At 43.4% G+C, this 17,705-nt stretch overlaps 2 protein-coding genes across 6 annotated transcripts; one reads left to right on the top strand and one right to left on the bottom strand.

The window, feature by feature from the left end:
- Positions 1-163: 163 nt before the first annotated feature.
- rilpl1 (Rab interacting lysosomal protein-like 1) lies at positions 164-12,330 on the top strand. Of its 5 annotated transcripts, none has more exons than XM_041058659.1 (10): positions 165-1,016; positions 1,936-2,083; positions 2,928-3,046; positions 3,736-3,981; positions 4,508-4,684; positions 5,666-5,716; positions 5,823-5,977; positions 6,107-6,211; positions 7,460-7,547; positions 8,442-8,579. In XM_041058659.1, exons 1-10 carry the CDS (start codon positions 729-731, stop codon positions 8,445-8,447), a joined length of 1,383 nt encoding a protein of 460 aa, XP_040914593.1. In that variant the 5' UTR covers positions 165-728; the 3' UTR covers positions 8,448-8,579. The 5 variants fall into 5 exon arrangements, 4 of the variants coding, with proteins under 4 accessions (XP_040914594.1, XP_040914593.1, XP_040914592.1 ...); XR_005895456.1 differs by lacking the exon at positions 7,460-7,547 and adding an exon at positions 12,246-12,330 and having other exon boundaries at positions 170-1,016; positions 8,442-8,721; XM_041058660.1 differs by lacking the exon at positions 8,442-8,579 and having other exon boundaries at positions 164-1,016; positions 7,460-7,553.
- On the bottom strand, positions 10,883-17,224 carry kmt5aa (lysine methyltransferase 5Aa). Its single transcript, XM_041058666.1, has 7 exons — positions 16,974-17,224; positions 15,981-16,125; positions 15,520-15,799; positions 15,333-15,420; positions 14,999-15,058; positions 14,517-14,707; positions 10,883-14,404 (listed from the first exon to the last, which is right to left on the bottom strand). The coding sequence occupies exons 1-7, from the start codon at positions 16,980-16,982 to the stop codon at positions 14,194-14,196; spliced, it is 984 nt and encodes a 327-aa protein (XP_040914600.1). The 5' UTR covers positions 16,983-17,224; the 3' UTR covers positions 10,883-14,193.
- Positions 17,225-17,705: the final 481 nt, after the last annotated feature.

Genomic DNA, 17,705 nt, shown 5'->3' with positions numbered 1-17,705 from the left:
GTCTGTGAAGTTGGAGAGGGTGAGACTGAAATTGGACAGCATTTTCTTCAAAATAAAAGCACAACAAAAGCGCAGCACACGTAGAGGACGTAGAGGACGTGAACTAGAAAATATGACACTGCGGTGCTGTGATTCTTTTTTTTTATTGGTATATCCCACGGTTCTCACGAACAATCGCTGCATTGACGCTCAGAAGTTTTCCATTATGTTATTCAGAAAAAAAAAAAACTCATCTTCAAACTTGTCCTGCAGAAATGAGACGCAGGAAATGTGGCTCCTGGAGCCCCTGGAGGTCTGCTAATTGCCAGCTTTGCCCCGGTTGGTGTCCCAGCATTGCTCTTACAACCAGAGATTGAAATCTCGTAATGCTGAATCACTCAAAAAATTTGTTTTGAAACACATTCCTTCACACTTGTTTTATTGCGAAAGGTGTGACCGGATGTGTGGGGTTTTATTTTGTAGTAGTCGGAGCTGTGCGGGGAGGACAGCGATGGGACGCAGCCGATATTTATCACAAATAAATGGACCCAGAGCCCGGGCTCAGGCCTCGGTGACAGGCTTCGGTGTGTAGGCTCGATGTTTTGTGTTGCTCCGTTGTGTTTTTGTGCTCAGGCGTTAGCGGCAGACAGGCGCAGGCTAACTTAGCACAAGTGTTCTTCCAGGGGGAGGAAGTTTTCGGTGCCGAGGGAAACAGAGCAGGAAACCGGGGAGGGCCAAAGTATCCCGACATGGAGGACTCCGGGTCGGCCCTGGAGAAGAATGTGGCCGACCTCACGGTGATGGACGTGTACGACATCGCCGCGGTGGTGGGCCAGGAGTTTGAGCGGATCATAGACCAGTACGGCTGCGAGGCTCTGTCCAGGCTGATGCCCAAAGTGGTGCGGGTGTTGGAGATCCTGGAGGTGATGGTGAGCCGGAGCAGCATCAGCCCGGAGACCGAGGAGCTGCGGCTGGAGCTGGACAAGCTGCGGCTGGAGAGGATAGACCGGCTGGAGAAGGAGAAGAGGCACAGAAAGGTCTGGACGCCGCACGGCGGTGGGGGCCGACCGGTCTCTGTGTTTGTCTGAAATCAGCTGTTGACAAGTTGTTTACCTTTTATGAAAACAAATAAACAAACAAAGTCTGGCAGGGCCGCGAAGTTTCTGTGATTTAACCAGAGGCGGAGGAAGTTACTGAACTAAGACTGATACCACAGTAAAAATACTCCACTACAAGTAAAAATCTTTATTTATTTGAATAAAATTACAAACACCACATGTGAAAACAGCGTTTTAACAGTAAAAGTTCAAACTCTCAGTCGGACAGTTCCTGTTTGCTGCGCCAGAGATGATGGAAAATCTTCCTGTTCACACTGAGGTTATATTGGTCAAGTGTGTGATTGTTTCCAGTTAGTCATCAAATCGTGACAAGGAGTCAAGGTTACACAGTCTGTTCTGTATGAAACCAAGAAACACTGTGACTAGAACCAATACAACAACCTCACACTACTGTTACATGAAAAAGATGAACTGATTATCAAAATTCACTGCCTTCCTGTGAGAGGTCACGAACCAGAAAGGCTGAAAACCACTGGCTTCGTCTTTATCCTTTAACCTAATCTTTTATTTTCTCACACTTTATCTGTAAAAACATGAAGAAAGTTTAAAATCTGACAAGTAACTGTTAAATACAGGAGTTAGAAAAATGTAGTGCGGTAAAAAGTAAATGCAGAAAGTTTACATGATAAGATCACGGTGTGGACGCACTGTGGGAACCTCGTGGACAGTCTCTGCTCGGTGCCATAAAAAAAAAAGGTTCGTGTCAGTTTCTCGTGACAGTGACGGTGAACACAGCCAGCGGTTCACTGATTAACGGCGTCTCATGACTGTGATAACGTGGATGTTTCTGCAGGTGACGGCTGTTTCCGTGCTCGTGTGTTTTACTGTGTGTGTGCAGGAGCTGGAGCTGGTGGAGGATGTTTGGAGAGGAGAAGCTCAGGATCTGCTGTCCCAGATCGCTCAGCTGCAGGAGGAGAACAAAACCCTCCTCACCAACATGTCCATCAAAGACCCCATGAGTGAGGAGGACCTGCAGAGGCACGAGGGTGAGGACGCGTCCTCAGACACAGCACCAAACCGTCTTTTCAAACATCAGTAATTTAAACTGAGACTAAAATAAACATATTTCATTAAACGTCACATAATTACTGTCCGGAGAGTTCAGCCAAAACACACTGTAAGGTTCACACCCAGTGGTCCACACCCCTCCACCTCCTCCTCCTCCTCCCCCTCCTCATCTTCCTCATCATCTATCAAATCCATTCACTTCACAGAAGCAGTAAACGTTCCCTGACTGCAGCTCTTTAAATGATGTCTCCTTGTTGCGTCCTCTTCTTCTGCAGTGGTTAAACGTCTCTGACAGATGTTTTTCTCAGTGAATCAGCTCCAGATGTTCACACCAACATCTGTGGATGGAAACTCGCTTTAATTTGTCTTTTCTTTTGACAGTTTTCTGGAAATTTGGTTGAAAGTTTCGTGACATTTTGATGGAATCTGGACTGCTGACACTGGCTGTGTCTCACATTCCCATCTCTGTCACGCACACACACACACACACACACACACACACACACACAACACACACACACACACACACACACACACACACACACACACACACACACACAAAGGAGGCCTTCTCTGTCTCTGACAGCGAGCCAGTCTTGTCTCTGCAGCAGAGGCTCTTTCGTGGTTTCACACAGAGGCCACAGTCTCCCTGATGCACTGTGGACAGACCAGCCTCAGTGGACACGCACACCTGCTAGACACACACACCTCTGTACAGCTCTGCCCAGTGACCTTTCCCTGACAATAAAGACAAATGATAAAGAATCCAAACAGTTTCTGATTGAAACGTTTCTTCTCCCTCACTGTCTCTGTGGTTTCCAGGTATGACAGAGCGAGAGAGGCAGGTGATGAAGAAGCTCAAAGAAGTGGTGGACAAGCAGAGAGACGAGATTCGAGCCAAGGACCGTGAGCTCACGCTGAAAAACGAGGACATAGAAGCAGTAAGACGACAGGAGAAGCTGTGCATGCACGCTGTTTGAACCCTGACGTGTCGATCGATAAACTGTTAATATCACGTGAAACGCCATGTAAAGCATCGGAGGTCTGGATGAATTCAAACCCAGTGGTTAGTCAGAGGAGAGCAGCATCACTGTGGGCTGTTTTAGCTGAACCACACACAAGCTGCTATTTTTAGCTACAGAAAAAAGACTTTTTCAAAGCAACAAGAACAAAATCTGACAAATGGCTCAGCCAGCTGTGAAGGCATCATGATGGAGACGCTGCAGACAACCACAGCCGATCAGTTTTACAGGGACATTCTGATGTGTCATAAAGAACTGATATTTCTGTAAACTGCCTCAAAGCAAGATGTCAATCTGCATCAAACTCATCCGCGGCGGTCGACAGTTTTATGTCACTGCTTTTTCGTGCACGCGGCTCTGATTGGTCAGACGTTTTCCAGCTGAGAGAAACAGTCGTCAAAGGCAACGGCTCCAGATCGATAATCAAATCTGAAGTGTGGGTGATGATTCAGAGATCTGGATCCAGGCTGGACAAGTCTAAACCAAAGTGTATTTACCAGAAATCATAGCAGTGTTAGTTCTGTGTTTGGCTTGCTGGTGGGTTGTGGGTTGTCTCCTGTCCTGCTGTCTGATCCTCCCTGTTTCTGTCTGTCTGTCTGTCTCCGCAGCTCCAGCAGCAGCAGTCTCGCCTCATGAAGATCAACCACGACCTGCGTCACAAAATCTCTGTGGTGGAGGCTCAGGGGAAAGCGCTAATTGAACAGAAGGTGGAACTGGAGGCCAGCGCTCAGGCACGGGCACAGGAAGTCGGCGCCCTTCGGCAGGAAGTCGCACGCTTGCGTGAACGACTTCAAGGAGAGCTGCCTGCCCAGAATCCTGAGGAACCCCCGCCTCAGCCGCCCTCACCCGCAGAGGTAACACAGCACACAGAACGGTTTAAAGCAGTCTGGATTCATCACTGAAATTAAAACCCAGAGAAACATCAGTTAAACAGATTCTATCTCTGTGTGAACTCATATATAAACTGGAGTGATATTTAGCCTCTGGTGGTCCTGACCTTCAGAGGCCCTGAAGTTAATGACCTCATGGCGAAGGACTTCAACGGCATCCTGTTAGCGCAGTGCATTGTGGGTTTAAATCTGGCCCAGGACCTTTGTCCATTGTTGTCCTTTCTCTCTCAGTCTTCACACAGCAGCAGGAAAAGCACAGGTGTCACCGCTGCACGTAAACAATGGCTCTGTCTCTGTGAGCGAGCTTTTATTTTATTCATACAGCTTCACAGGGTCATGTTAACGGGAATCCCATTTTAAAAGAGGTCATCTTTTCAAACCCATACAATAACTAGTCATTTTCCACTTATTGCCAAGTTTTAAGAGTTTAAATCACCAGAACACTGAAAGGCGTAGTAAACAGGTAATAAAGTGTCTTTTACTCCACCAGCGTGGCAAAGCTGCTACTGTGGTGGCGGGGGCTGAGGGCTGGTCACGCAGACCTGACCTCTCTGAGCTGATGTCGGGTGGGTTCGCTCCTCCCCCGCGGCCCCTGCCTGGTTCCCTCAGCCCAGAGGGACACGAGGATGGGGATGAGGAGGCTGAGGACGAGGCAGTGTTGCTCTGGGTAATGCGGACGTGCCAGTTAGCAAACCAGAGTGGTGTGATTGACCTGACTCTAACTCGTTTGCTGAAATGACTCTGCATGGGTAGTTTGTGAACTAACAGCGTGTCAGTAGGATTTTTTGCCCCTCAGCCAACTGGGTGAGACTTTCTGGGCGACTGCACTGATGACCCGTCTAAATATAGATCACTCTGGCAGCTCGGCCTCTAACAGCACTGGAAGTTTTCCCTTCATGCGTCTTAACCCTGAAACACTGACAGAAAGAACAGAGGTTTAAAGTCCAGCTGAAATTAAACTGCTGTTTCTGATCTGCTCTGTAAATTTGTTTTCCTGCTGAAGTCTCCTCCTGAGTTGACTCTCAGACATGAAGACGTCTTGTCCTCAGCTTGTTGAACAATCCACCACACAAACAGCCACTGGGGGATGGGTTTCCTTTAGTTTCATTCTCCACCTCATTTTACCGGTTACAGCTCAAACCCAACATTTCCTGCTGTGGCTGCTTCACAGTAAAAGCAGCAGGATGCTTTTACTGTGAAGCAGTAACAGGGTGGCAGGACAAACAGAAAACCTTTTGCTGCAGCACAAACTTTAACAAGACTGCAAGTCTTCACTTTGTCCAGGCTGAGACAGAGACACTGACACGCTGGTATTTTCCCAAAGACACTTAAAAAAAAACTGTTCACAATAAAAAACCAAAACATTATTTTGGCTAAAAAAAAAGGGACTAAATGTGATTTCAGTTGGACTTTGTGTGTAGAATAAACATTAATAAGAATTATGGTCTGTTTTTTTTTTTGCTCAGTGCATGAGTGACTTCAGTCGGCTGCATCTTGCAGGTGTTGGTTTGACAGACAGTGAATGTCTCAGATGTGCTGAGTTCAATAAAACAGTTGGGGTTTTAGTTCAAAGGCTGGAGGGAAGGGCGAGCTAAACAAACGTATTGGAACAAGGCTCGATGTCTGACCTCGAGTTCGTTTCCACCAGGAGGCGATGTGCGATGAGGATATGCCTGCTGTGTTCCAATATTTTACCAAGGTATCCTCACTTCCTTCCCCCCTCCTTCCTTCCTTCCTTCCTTCCTTCCATCCTTCCTTTTCTCTGGTTCTGTTTCCTCTCTGTGATGCATTTCCGCTCCTGGCAGGAGGCGTTGTGCGAGGAGGAGGCGGGAGGCCTGGACCCAAAGGACCCCAACCGGCCCCGGTTCACCCTGCAGGAGCTGAGGGACGTCCTCCACGAGAGGAACGAGCTCAAGGCCAAAGTCTTCCTGCTGCAGGAAGAGCTGGCCTACTACAAAAGGTACTGACAGGAACGTGTGTGTGTGTGTGTGTGTGTGTGTGTGTGTGTGTGTGTGTGTGTGTGTGTGCACAGTCTGGAGAAACCTTTTATGTGACTGCTGCTGATGATTACGATGCTGTGTCTTTGCAGCGATGAGACAGAGGACGAGACTGTCAGTCCCTCTCCGTCTCCCTCGCCTGAACTGAGGACTCGCTCCCGAGCTTCTACCCAACCAGAGTCAGGAATCAAACGCCTGTATGTTGTGCTCACATGTCAAATGACATGCAAACACACTCACTCACTCACTCACTCACTCACTCACTCACTCAGACACACCTGCTCGTGAAACCACTCACCTGCTAAAACCACACACACACTCACTTCCTGAACTTTTAGTCAAAATGAAGTGAAAGTTAAAACACTGCTTTGCATGTGCTGCGTTCCGGCTGATTATTGAGTCTGCATGTTCACACACAAACACTTTAAACACCACAGGTAGTTATACACTTTAATTACTGCAGTGAATATTGTAGAAGGTTAATTCCCATTGAATATGACCAGAGGAGCAGTTCTGTTTCAGCTGAGTTCAGTAAAAATAAATAACTGAGAGCGATTTTAACTGGAAACAGCTCGTACACACGCCCACATCCTGTGTTTGTGTGGCCTGTGAACACAAACACGGCGGCTCAGGAGAATGTCAGAGTCAGAGCCCAGTGGATCCTCTGAGCCGACATGCTGCCGGACTTTATGTGAGAGATCAGAATTCTTCAAGAACACGTACAGCTGAAAGTCCTGCATTTAAAATCCCACTTTAGCGAAAAGTGCAAAGTGCATCATTGTGTAAATGTGTTGTTCCACTGTGTACAGACCGAGGTCAAAGGGTCACGAGATAAATCTGAGAGACGATCAGTGATGCAGGAAAGGAAACAATCTTTGCTTTTCTCTTTCATTTTTTTCTATATTTTAAGTTCACTTCTAAACAAAATATCAACAAAATATGAAAACCTTAAATACAACTGTTTGTGAAAACAGTCTGAAAAAGGAAGCAGTATCTAAATCAGCTCGGTGGAGTAAAGAGGACAGTATTTCCGTGTGTGTAGCAGTAAAAGCAAAGTACTTGAGTAAATGTACTCATTCATTTCTCTGCTGTGCGTGACACTTGCTTGACTTCTTCTTCCAGCTCTGTCAGACACTGTCACCGCTCTGTGCACGGTTCATGATGAGCACAGTATCTGTGGTCACGGGTCGGGTACATCACATGACATATAGAACATGTGTATATATCATGTACATAGCGTGTACAGGACACACCGTTAACATGTCACAGGTGAAGGTGGGTGTTTTCGTGTGCCCGTCCTCCTTTTGGTTTGATTTTGATTGAGGTCAAACAGAGGTCAAAGGTTGATGTGGTCCCTGTCTCCCCCTGTTTGTCCCCCTCCCCCCTCTCTGTATCTCTTCCTGTTTGTTTGTGTGTGTGTGTGTGTCTTCACCTCTGTGTAACAGGATCTTCACAGCCATAATGCCGATGGTGGCGGCTGGTTTGATCCCAGATGACCCCACTTTACAGCCAATCAGACGTCTCATGTCGCTTGTATGACTCTATATTTGGTTGTCTTCAGAGTCTGCCTCTGTGTCTGCTAACAGCCTCGACCCCTGTGCATGTGCTGGCTTCCTGAGCCCCTCCCTTCCACCTGTGTAGTATTCTGATTGGCTGATTGTGGGGCTGTCTCATTATCATCGTCCGCTGGGATGATGGCGGATCATAAAAAAAAAATCAGCCAGTCAGAATAAACATGTAGTTTGTTGTTGTGTCGTTCACTGAGCACAGTAACCGCCTGCTCACCTCTGCACCTGCGCTCCAAACTCACAAAATAATTCTGTCACACTTACACTAAAGTGCTTTTAGCTCTTTTGCAGCATCAATTAAAGAACCTGTGATAAACAGCAACAACTCATCGTGTTTACTGAGTTTACATGGAGTTAAAATCAAATGCAAACCCGCTGCATTTCTCTGTAATACACTTTAACTGTTAGAAGAATTAACGTTTGCTAACACTGAGGTTCCCTGTGTCGCAAATAAACAAGTATTGCATTCGTTTTGAGATATTGTTATAATTGCTGTAAACAAACAAACAAAGCTGCAGCTTTATATTTGTGCCTCAGTCCTGAGTGCGACACGAGACACAGAAAGTTCACATAAATGATATTTAGTAAAGAATACTTGAATTTGTGACGTCTTTGACCCACATCACATTCACATTGATGTAAACCTGCTTAAACTAAAGCTGAGACTCTGCTCTTTAATTTAAAACAACCAAAAAAAAAGTGTGTGTCCGTCCAAATACTTATGGCCTTAAATGGGTTTTTTGCTCTAACACTGCTTCACATATTAACTGATGTTCACTGTGTACTCAACATGCATGTTACCGTGAACCGCTGCCATCTAAGACCTTTCCTCTGTCTCCTCTCAACCCTCTTGTCTCAGGTTTAGTTTCTTCTCTCGTGACAAACAGCGGCCTTCGCAGCGGAGTGCCCAGTTCGACGGCGGCTTCGGTTCCTGGGCGGGAAAAGACGAGGTGTACACGGAACAAGCCCAGGAGGCGCTGCAGCACATGTAGTCACCGGACACGGGACATGTCGAGGTCACACAAACTCCAGAAACTCTTTAACACTCCCATGTTCATCACTCCGGCTCGTGAACCATCGACTGCACAGCAAACCACCACTAGTGACTCACACTGCTGCTGAAGCATCATGTGCCTGAGGTGAGAGGAAAAAAAGTTTATTTAAACACATGAGAATTCTGTTTCTCAGTGAGAGGTGGCACATACAGACTGTTCAACTTTAAAAACTCCTGAAAATATTGTGTTGCCTGAAGGTTTTTAGAGAATTGGACGATTTGTGTGATTGACAGATGAGAGGGTGAACTCAAGTTGTGGGATGGGAAGTGGAAAGTTGTTGCGTTTGAAGTGGTTAATGATGTGTCGTTAGGTTTGGATAAATTTTCTGTCTGAAACCACACGACTCACAGATGGTGACGCAAACATAAAAATGGAGCTGAGTTTTAAAGGGTTTGCTGTTCGATGAAGGATGAAGGTTTTATTTCACAGTCCCCACAGAGAAAAAAGGCAAACCTGCAAAGGTTTATTCTCAAAATGAGAGCAACGCTTTTGTGTCCCATTCATTTGTCTGTCCTGGTTCGTGTGGGCAGCTGAAAGGTCCCTCACCAGCAGCTCTGCAAATTTAAAACCTGTAAAACCCAAAGGACCTGTTTATGAAATGTTGCATAGAATCAGAGTTGTGTACAGAAAAGGATAAAAACTCTTACAGATGCTTTTATTTACAATATACTGAACAGAAACACCAACACATGGCAAGTACAGAAGCCCATTTCTGCCAGGAAAATTAAAATACACACATAAATGATTATTTATGTTTTCTTATCATTCATGATTCTTTCTGGCAGAAATGAGTTTCCATATTTGTAAAGTGTGTGTGCTTCTCTCTGACTCACAGTTATTATGAAATGATCCATTAATGTAAGAGCAGGAGACGCAACGTGTGAATTCTAATAATGTCCACCACTAACTAACGGTCTAACATGTCAAATCTGTCACTGCTCATCATATGCAAACCTACACTGTTCATGATAACAGCCGTGTCAGTATCACCAGCTGAGCCGAAGCAGGTTAAATAATTACCTTCCTCTTTGGTGATTAAGCAAACAGATGCAGTATATTAAAAAAAAAAAAAAGACAAGATATCTAACATCTAACATTGAACTGCAGTCCAGCTCACAGTATAGCAGATTTTTAAAAAAGGAGAATTGTCAGTGTTGAACTTCAGAAACTATCTGCCTGAAAGAGACTTTACCTCTTAATTTATTTATATTTTTAATATAACTGAGGAGGAATTCATTGATTTTAATGATCCTGAGATCACTGCGTTAAACCTGATCGGGGTCTGATGATATTTTATTCCTTATTTAAATAAAGTTCCTTTTTTGTAAATAAAAAAAAGCAGTTTAAAAAAAAAAAAGCAGCTAAAAGGAAAAGTAAAACTGAACCAAAGACCTTTTGGAAAAACCGTGAATGTTGAAGATAATGTGGATTTGCTGAGTAAAGCAACATTAAACCTTCCGTTATCATTTTTAATAACCTGTACTAAACCCTGAATACCTGCTGTTTGCACAGATCATGTAGAAAATACACAGCTAATTTCACAATTTAGGTTTGTTACCTACGAAAAAGTTATGTACACGGTGACTCGTGCTTTTATGCATCATTTGTACAAGGTCTGAGATGTAAACATGGTTTCAACACAGTGTAAAATCATGAAGTAACATTTAAATGTTCCTGGGACTGTGCATCAGAAAAGCTCCGGCCTGGTTTCAAAGATGGTTAAAGCGCAGTTAATAAAACTCAAGTGCCGAGTGCGATTTACATTTTGGTTTTTTAAATGAACGTTAATCGACGGTTGATGCTTCTGCGTTTTGTAGCTTGCCTTCACACTTAACGCTGACTGGTGTCTTCACCCCCGAGAGGCAGCGAAGAACTGTGGTGTGACCAGGTGTGGTTTTAATAGCAGCGGCACTTTATCTTCATTTATATTCACCCAGCGAGGTGGAATAAATGAATGTAAAACAACAAGAACTCCTCAGTAAAGCAATGAGGCTAAACATGAGTGTGTCAGCGAGATTCACAGCAGCTGCCCTCGTTCCACATTTTCACCAATTATGATTAAATAATGACACAAAAGGGATCCAGACAATTTCCACGTGAAGGATTTAAATAATCAAACATTTAAAGGGAAACACGGTGAAAAAAAGGCAGCCTGTTCCAAATCCTCATCATCTCTCTCACGTTTCATCGAGTCACAATTACAATAAATATTTAAAAGATGTAACGAATGAATCAGTGCTTTATTAAAGAAACTGGCTTTTATTCAAACACGTCTCTGAAAATAATAAAAATCTCTGTAATGTTTTAAGTGTTTGTTTGGTTTATCTTCACTCGCTCATTCTAAACTTGTACAAGCATTTATTTTAACATGAGAACAAATCAGATGGCCACTCCTGTTACTTGCATATTACATCTTTATTCATCGATGCCTGAACCCCAGCATTAAGATTTATTCAACGCTACAACAGCAAAGATCTATTAAGTCCTAAAATGGCCAACAGGTCAGTTTTGCCCCTCGGGTTTTATTGCATTAGTTCTACATAAAAAAAAAAAAAAAAAAAAGGAATAATCCAAAACGTAACACATTTGTTTAAGAAAGGCTGAAAACATTTCACAGCTGTAACACACAATGCTACTGTTAGAGAGGGAGGCTCTGCGTATTAACACTGACGACACTTTCTCCAAAACGTCTGACTGAAAGAAAAACTTGGAATCAAAAGAATCCTGGAATTCAGTGATGTACTGAACATTTGGGAAACTTACACGAACCGGAGTCGTCGTCTTTTTGTGATTTCTGAGTTAGAGTCTGACACAAAGCTGCTACAGGTAAGTAAAAATATTCAATTCAGGGGTCTTAACGGAATAACCTTCTCATCTACTGTCAGCAAGAAAGCAAAGACAGGAGTCCCAGGATTCCCCGAAACAATTACACCAAACTCATAATAAAAAAAAACCTATTAAAATTTACATTATACTAACAATAATACAAACAGCACCTGTAAGAAGAGAAAGTGCTGTACATCAAAACGAATGGAAAGGTGTTGTCCTGCTAGAAAAAGTGAAGATGCATATCAGGAGTGACCTGCTAAGATATTTGTTTTAAACTGCTACTTCACTGGGAGACAAAGAGATTAGTGTCGGCACAAAGAACATTTCAATTCATCGTGTTTGTGCCAATAAATTCAAATAATGATGAATGAAGTCTGGTGATAATCTATGTTTTTTTTTTTTTTTGACTGACAACAAATCAAACAAAGAGAAACACTGTCCTGCTGCCCCATGCACTCACTGCAGCACCAAACATGGATTAATCCACCGCTGAAAATAGTCCCCGACAAAGGCTCTGATTCGTCCTGTTTGTTAAAAACTCCAGCGACAGAGAGCAGAGACGTCACTGACACGAAGCTGGTTTGAGTCTTTTCATTTGATTTGTTGACAGCAGCAAAAACAGAGAATATCAGCAGCTTGATTCTCTAAAACAGATTTAATTTAACACCCAGGTGACAACGACATTAAGATTCTGTGTTGTTATGGTCGAAACCCTTAGCTGATCAGCTCATGGACAGAAAAATAATTCTGATAATCGATTTATTGTTTCTCTTCTTTAGGTGTTGGACAGTTCATCGGACACCAGAGGACGTTGCCCTGATCTCTGAGGAGCTGTGATGGGCGCGCTTCTCAACAATTCGCTAAAAAGAAACAGGTGATGTGTCTCTGGGTGATTTTTCTGGGCGACTAATTCAAACAAAAAATCAAAGTAACTGAAAAGATAAACAGGAAAAAACATTTTCAGTATGCGACTGGAGCTCTGGCAGAACTCTTGGACCTTCTGGCTACAATTCATGGAAAAACACATTAGGAAAAGCTACTAAAATATCAAGCAGAAAAATGACCTGTTGGCAGTTCAGCTGTTAAATACTTTTCAGATGGGATAACGGTTTGTGAACGACGTGACAGCATAGACAGGAGCGTGATGTTCACCAAACCCATGGCTGCACAGATTCAAGACACTGCTGTAAAACGCTGCTTACATGTGGTTTTTGAGCATAAAGGAATAACTGGACATTTTGGGAAACGCGTCTTACTGGAAACGGGCAATGACACTACACTCCATGGCTTGTTTATTAGCTACACCTGAGGAAATCATTTGATTTATTCGGATCTTTGATTTTTCAAAAATATAATGGGCTCTAATACAACAGGTTTTATAGATTATAGATTATAATGTTCAGTTTTTGTTGATACTGTCAGAATTTATGGCTGAGTGTTGGATTGGATTAGAGATTACAGGTGTACCTAATAAACTGAACACTGCGTGTGTTTTTACTATTCAAGTTTGCGATAAAACATTTGTAAAAGTTTGCATCAGTTCATTTAAGAGAAGAAGCGGCCGGAGGATTTGGACTGAACATTTTATTTTTCCTGTTTTCCTAAACGCAGAGGCTGTGAGGGACTAACGTCAACACACCATGACCGGGACTGAACACATGCTGAAAACTGTGTTTTAGGTCAATTAACTGTCAAATAAATTCTCCTGAATGGAAATTAAAATAAAACTACAACACATTTCCCAAAATGCCAAACTATTCCTTTGAAACCACCTGTGACTCTGGAAAAAGAAAACAAATAAATATATTTACATAGTGCAGTGATGCCGACAGTGTCACCAGTTAAATGTGTATGAAAGTGAATTAAAAGGAAGATCTGACTGCTGAAAACACGGAGTGGAGAACCACGTGAACCTGTAAAGGTCCGACTCTGTTCACATTAGTTTATCATTCAGTCATTTATAACACACTTCCATATAAATTTCCCTTAAAGGAAACAGAACAGAATATAAAATTGAACATTTGCAGCGTAATTTAAATATGATATGTATCTTAAATATTAAAAAATACTACATGTGCTAAAAAAAAGGCATGAAAACGGGAAAATGATCCTTTTGAACGATTTGTGTGATTTCATAAGTCTGTATGTTGAACACTTTGTTGTTCCACAGTAAAATACTTGTGATCAATACCCAAAAACTGAACCATGAGTGTGGTGAACTATGACGCTCCTGAGTTTTACTGTCTGAAATTAAATTCCACTCTGACAGAATATGATTTTAAAAAGGGTTTGTAATTTGCATCTCATAAGTCTTGCTGATCGAAAAAGGGATCAGGGGCCATAATTAGAAGTATTGCTAAGTATCTAACCACTAATTAAGAAAAAGCAGTATAAAAATGCATTAAGAGCATTAACTACCACCTGCATGCTGTCGAAGCATTGGTCTATAGGTAATACAAAATGTACAAAAGAAATGTGCTGCAAAACAACCAGAATGTTTCATATACACATATAAATAAAAGTACAGATGCCATCTGACGGGGCAGATGGACCTCAGTTGAAATGTGGTAAGTACCTGATTAACCCCCCCCTCCCCTTGGTTTACTTACTAAACCCATCCAGCGTCCTCGGTATTGGAACAAAAAGGGTACACATTCTGTTTCTAAGGCAATTTGTACACTAGCTAACGAGAAACACAGGTGTTACTGTATGTTTCCCTTTTTCTCTTCAGTATTTGAGCCACGGGTGAGCTGCGATGGAGGCTTTGCTGCGGTCTCCATAGTCGTACAGCAGCTCCTCGCCCTCGTCGATGTCTCGAGAGGCGACGAGGATGAGGTGAGGGACGCCGCTGATGTCGTGAAGTTTGGTTTGGCAGTTTCCGTTTTTACTGTGATTTATCAACCTACCCATTCGACCGCTCTCTTTTGTGGCGTCGACACTGTGGAGACAAAACACACGCAACGTTCACAATTCAGTCTTTAGGAAATGTTTAATACACAACACGTAGTGGCAACGAATCAAAACAGGGGAAATGCACTGGTTTATCGTACCAGTATGTTTTGCAGAGGTACTGGAAGTAGTACATGTAGCAGCCGGTGGCAGGGTTCTGAGCGTATTCGGCCTCCCGCTTTTTGGCGTCGGTGATCTGCAGCAGGTCTCCGTGGTACTCCACCACATACTCGCCTTTCTGGAAACACCGAGTGGCAAACACTGCTCTCCCCTTTCCTTCTATATACTGCACCTTTAAGAGAGTGGGAGAGGTTTTCTGTGAGGACATACACGAAGCGTATCATTTTATTTTTTGAATGTGTTGAGGTGACATAAAATGTGCATGTGTACATAACTGTGGCTGATAGAATAAAATACCAGATGTAATGTTTAATTAATGTTTTATTAATTATCAAACCTAAGCCTGACGTAAAGCTAAGCCTGAAACCTACTCAAACCAAGACATGTTGAGTCCTGAAAATAAACTGGGCTCAGTGGTTCCACCCTGCAGACGTTAGAGAGGGAAGCAGAAAACTCAAGGTACCTCCATTCCTTCCTCTATTCCCTTTGTGATGAGATCGTCTATGAGCTTCTTTTGTTCACACTGGTAACAAAATGAACATGAGATTACTGAAAACACACACACACACACACACACATCTGCATTTATGACATATACCTATTGGGAACAAAAGTATTGCACAGTGAGTGTTGAATATAGAGGATAACCTGGATTATAAATAAACTCTACGTTTTCCCAGAAAAGAAACTTCTAATGTTCAAGCCAGTGCAGTGATATGTGGTCAAACTATATTTTGAACCATTAACCCGTTTCATGTAATGTGCTGTCATATAAAACAAAAATAATTTCATCTTACCTTTAGCTCTGTTTTGCTTTTTCTTGAGCTCCGTCTGATCGGATAGTAGTCAGTAACTTTTCGGTTTTGGGAGTTTTTCCCGGCTGCACTTTAGTGGAAAAAACAGAAGTCAACAGCAACTCAGTCAACACATATCACACCATTACGTTATCTCATATAGTGTCATCAGCAATGGGGACGTGCGTACATTCTTCGTGGCGGTCTCTTTCCCTCGACCTTGGGGCGGACGTCTCTCCTCTGGTGGCGGACGTCTCTCCTCTGGTGGCTGTGGAGAGAGCTGCTGTTGTCGGTTAAGAGAGGACTGCGACATAGGCTGTTACTGCGAGGCAGGGAGGGCTCGGCAGGGGAACGAAGGCAGGTCTGAGTGCAGCAGAGCTGCGGAGGTGACGGCTGTTCATCTAACCAGCAGGGTGAACACTGGCTCTTTGAGTCTTTTGGTGTGGTGCTGATGGTATTTGTTCTCCTACCTGGGAGGAATGAGGAATGAGGAAAGGCTGAATGAAAAAAAAAAGTTCTTCTCACTACCTACTCTTACATAATCTGCTGATATACAAAAATAAACAGCGATCTGTTTGCTCTCCTGTGGAGAGATTACACACTAAAACCACTCTCCACAGCTGGAGATCAGGCTGCAGCAAACATTCTTACCCTCTTCCTGCCTCTGAGCATCATTTTGCTGGGAGCTTATTGGAGGGCACATCCCGTCCTGTGTCAGCTTGATCGTCTTTTCATCCTGACACGGTGATGTGGACTTTGTGCAGCTTAAGACATTTAATGAATTGCATACGCTGTCCTGTGGATGCAGAGGAAAAAAAAAACACTTAGCTCAAGTTCCACATGCACAAACATTTGACCATTGTGCAACCTGGATCTCTACGATGCACATTGTAAGAAATCTGAAGTTAGCCTGGCTCTGCCCAAAGGGGACAAAATCTGCCTGCAAAGCTCGTAAAGACATTTTGTTTTATGTAGATATGTACACACATGTGTGCATATTGTACATGTACTGTACACATGACACTTCATATTATATACGCATTTGCGTGTGCAAACACACAAACACACATCTGGCTTTAATCCACCACCAGCTGCCTTGAAACTACACCTAAATGCTTGATGAGTATATGTTCCAGCAGTGGTGTGGGAGGGGCCCTGAGGAGGCAACCATGCTGGCTCCACACCCACATCAACTCTCCAGTCAGTCCCTTTAAATCCAGAGTCAGGGCACAGACAGACAGGCCTCTGGGCTCTGTGTCCCCCGGCCGAACTAAAACACACTGACACAGCTGCTTTTAAACTATAACCCCCATTCAAAAGACAAATCCACGCGTTTGTTTGCGCCGTTTAAAGGCAGAAAACACAGTTTATCATTATGTCCTTAGCAGACGGGCACATGTAACGTTCATTACTAGCTAATGTTAGCAAAGCACTCCTCAACAGAAAGGCTCATATGCAGCGACTGTAACTACACTAACTTACAGTAAGGCGTATAATTGTAATAATAATTTCTATATTGTACCCTTGCACATAACCGCGTTAGTCTCATTCTCAAATAAAGCAATAATCCACTTCATCTGGCTTTGGTTCGAGCCACTTCACCGATGTTTGACACGGCGGTGATGCCCTAACAAGCAAACTTACCCCGTTCATGACTTGTTTTCGTGGCTCCTCACTCGGCTCCAGCTTCTCGTTTCGAGGAAAAAGAATAAATGAAGTTCTCCGCCGGTTCGGAGACTAACCTCGCCCTGCTCTTACTGCAGTGCCCTCCCGACACAGCGGCCCCGTCCGCGGTGACTGTGTGCCCGTGTGTGGTGTTTAAACTGCCAGCAGCTCAGCCGATGCAGCCTCCGCAGCTCCGCTCCGCCATTTTTCTACGTGTAGATGAAGGAGAGGAGACGGGACAATGTCGCCCTCTGCAGGCCGGCAGCGGTAATGCACGTCTGTTTTTTATTTTGAGGGACAAAATAATAGAAACACCTGTCACTGTGTTTCCCCAAACGTCCACACAATAAGTCGGTTGAACTATAAGGGATTAATATATAATACATATAAAAACATACTCTTTCACAGGTAAAGGTACAAAAGTACATACATATAAGCACATTTATCAAAAGTAGAAGTACTCATCGTGCAAACTGGGCCTATTCTAAGTGCTACATTTATGATATACACATACAAATACACGTTTAGTAGCTAAAGCTTTTGCACAGTAATTCTGATATTTATAAACATATCATACTTTTGTATTTTCATCTACAACAATGTGTATTTAATAAACTGGCCGTAAAGTTGATCTTGACCTTTCCAAACTCACCACTAGGCGAGTCTTGGAGGACAGAGGACACAAAATGACTCTCTGAGCAATCTGAACTC

The sequence above is a fragment of the Toxotes jaculatrix genome, chromosome 16, assembly GCF_017976425.1.
Source record: "Toxotes jaculatrix isolate fToxJac2 chromosome 16, fToxJac2.pri, whole genome shotgun sequence".
Classification (NCBI taxonomy): Eukaryota; Metazoa; Chordata; class Actinopteri; family Toxotidae; genus Toxotes; species Toxotes jaculatrix.
The sequence above is the reverse complement of the archived record's forward strand: the minus strand, read 5'-3'. Positions and strand labels throughout refer to the sequence as shown.

Excerpts from the sequence above, each read along its gene's own strand:
- rilpl1 (XM_041058658.1), top strand. The coding sequence starts at position 729 with ATGGAGGACTCCGGGTCGGCCCTGGAGAAGAATGTGGCCGACCTCACG. Across the intron at positions 3,047-3,735 it reads AAAACGAGGACATAGAAGCA|CTCCAGCAGCAGCAGTCTCG; the intron begins GTAAGACGACAG and ends CTGTCTCCGCAG. Across the intron at positions 5,978-6,106 it reads GAGCTGGCCTACTACAAAAG|CGATGAGACAGAGGACGAGA; the intron begins GTACTGACAGGA and ends GTGTCTTTGCAG.
- kmt5aa (XM_041058666.1), bottom strand. Across the intron at positions 15,421-15,519 it reads AAGAGACCGCCACGAAGAAT|TGCAGCCGGGAAAAACTCCC; the intron begins GTACGCACGTCC and ends TTTCCACTAAAG. Across the intron at positions 15,059-15,332 it reads AAAGCAAAACAGAGCTAAAG|TGTGAACAAAAGAAGCTCAT; the intron begins GTAAGATGAAAT and ends TTTTGTTACCAG.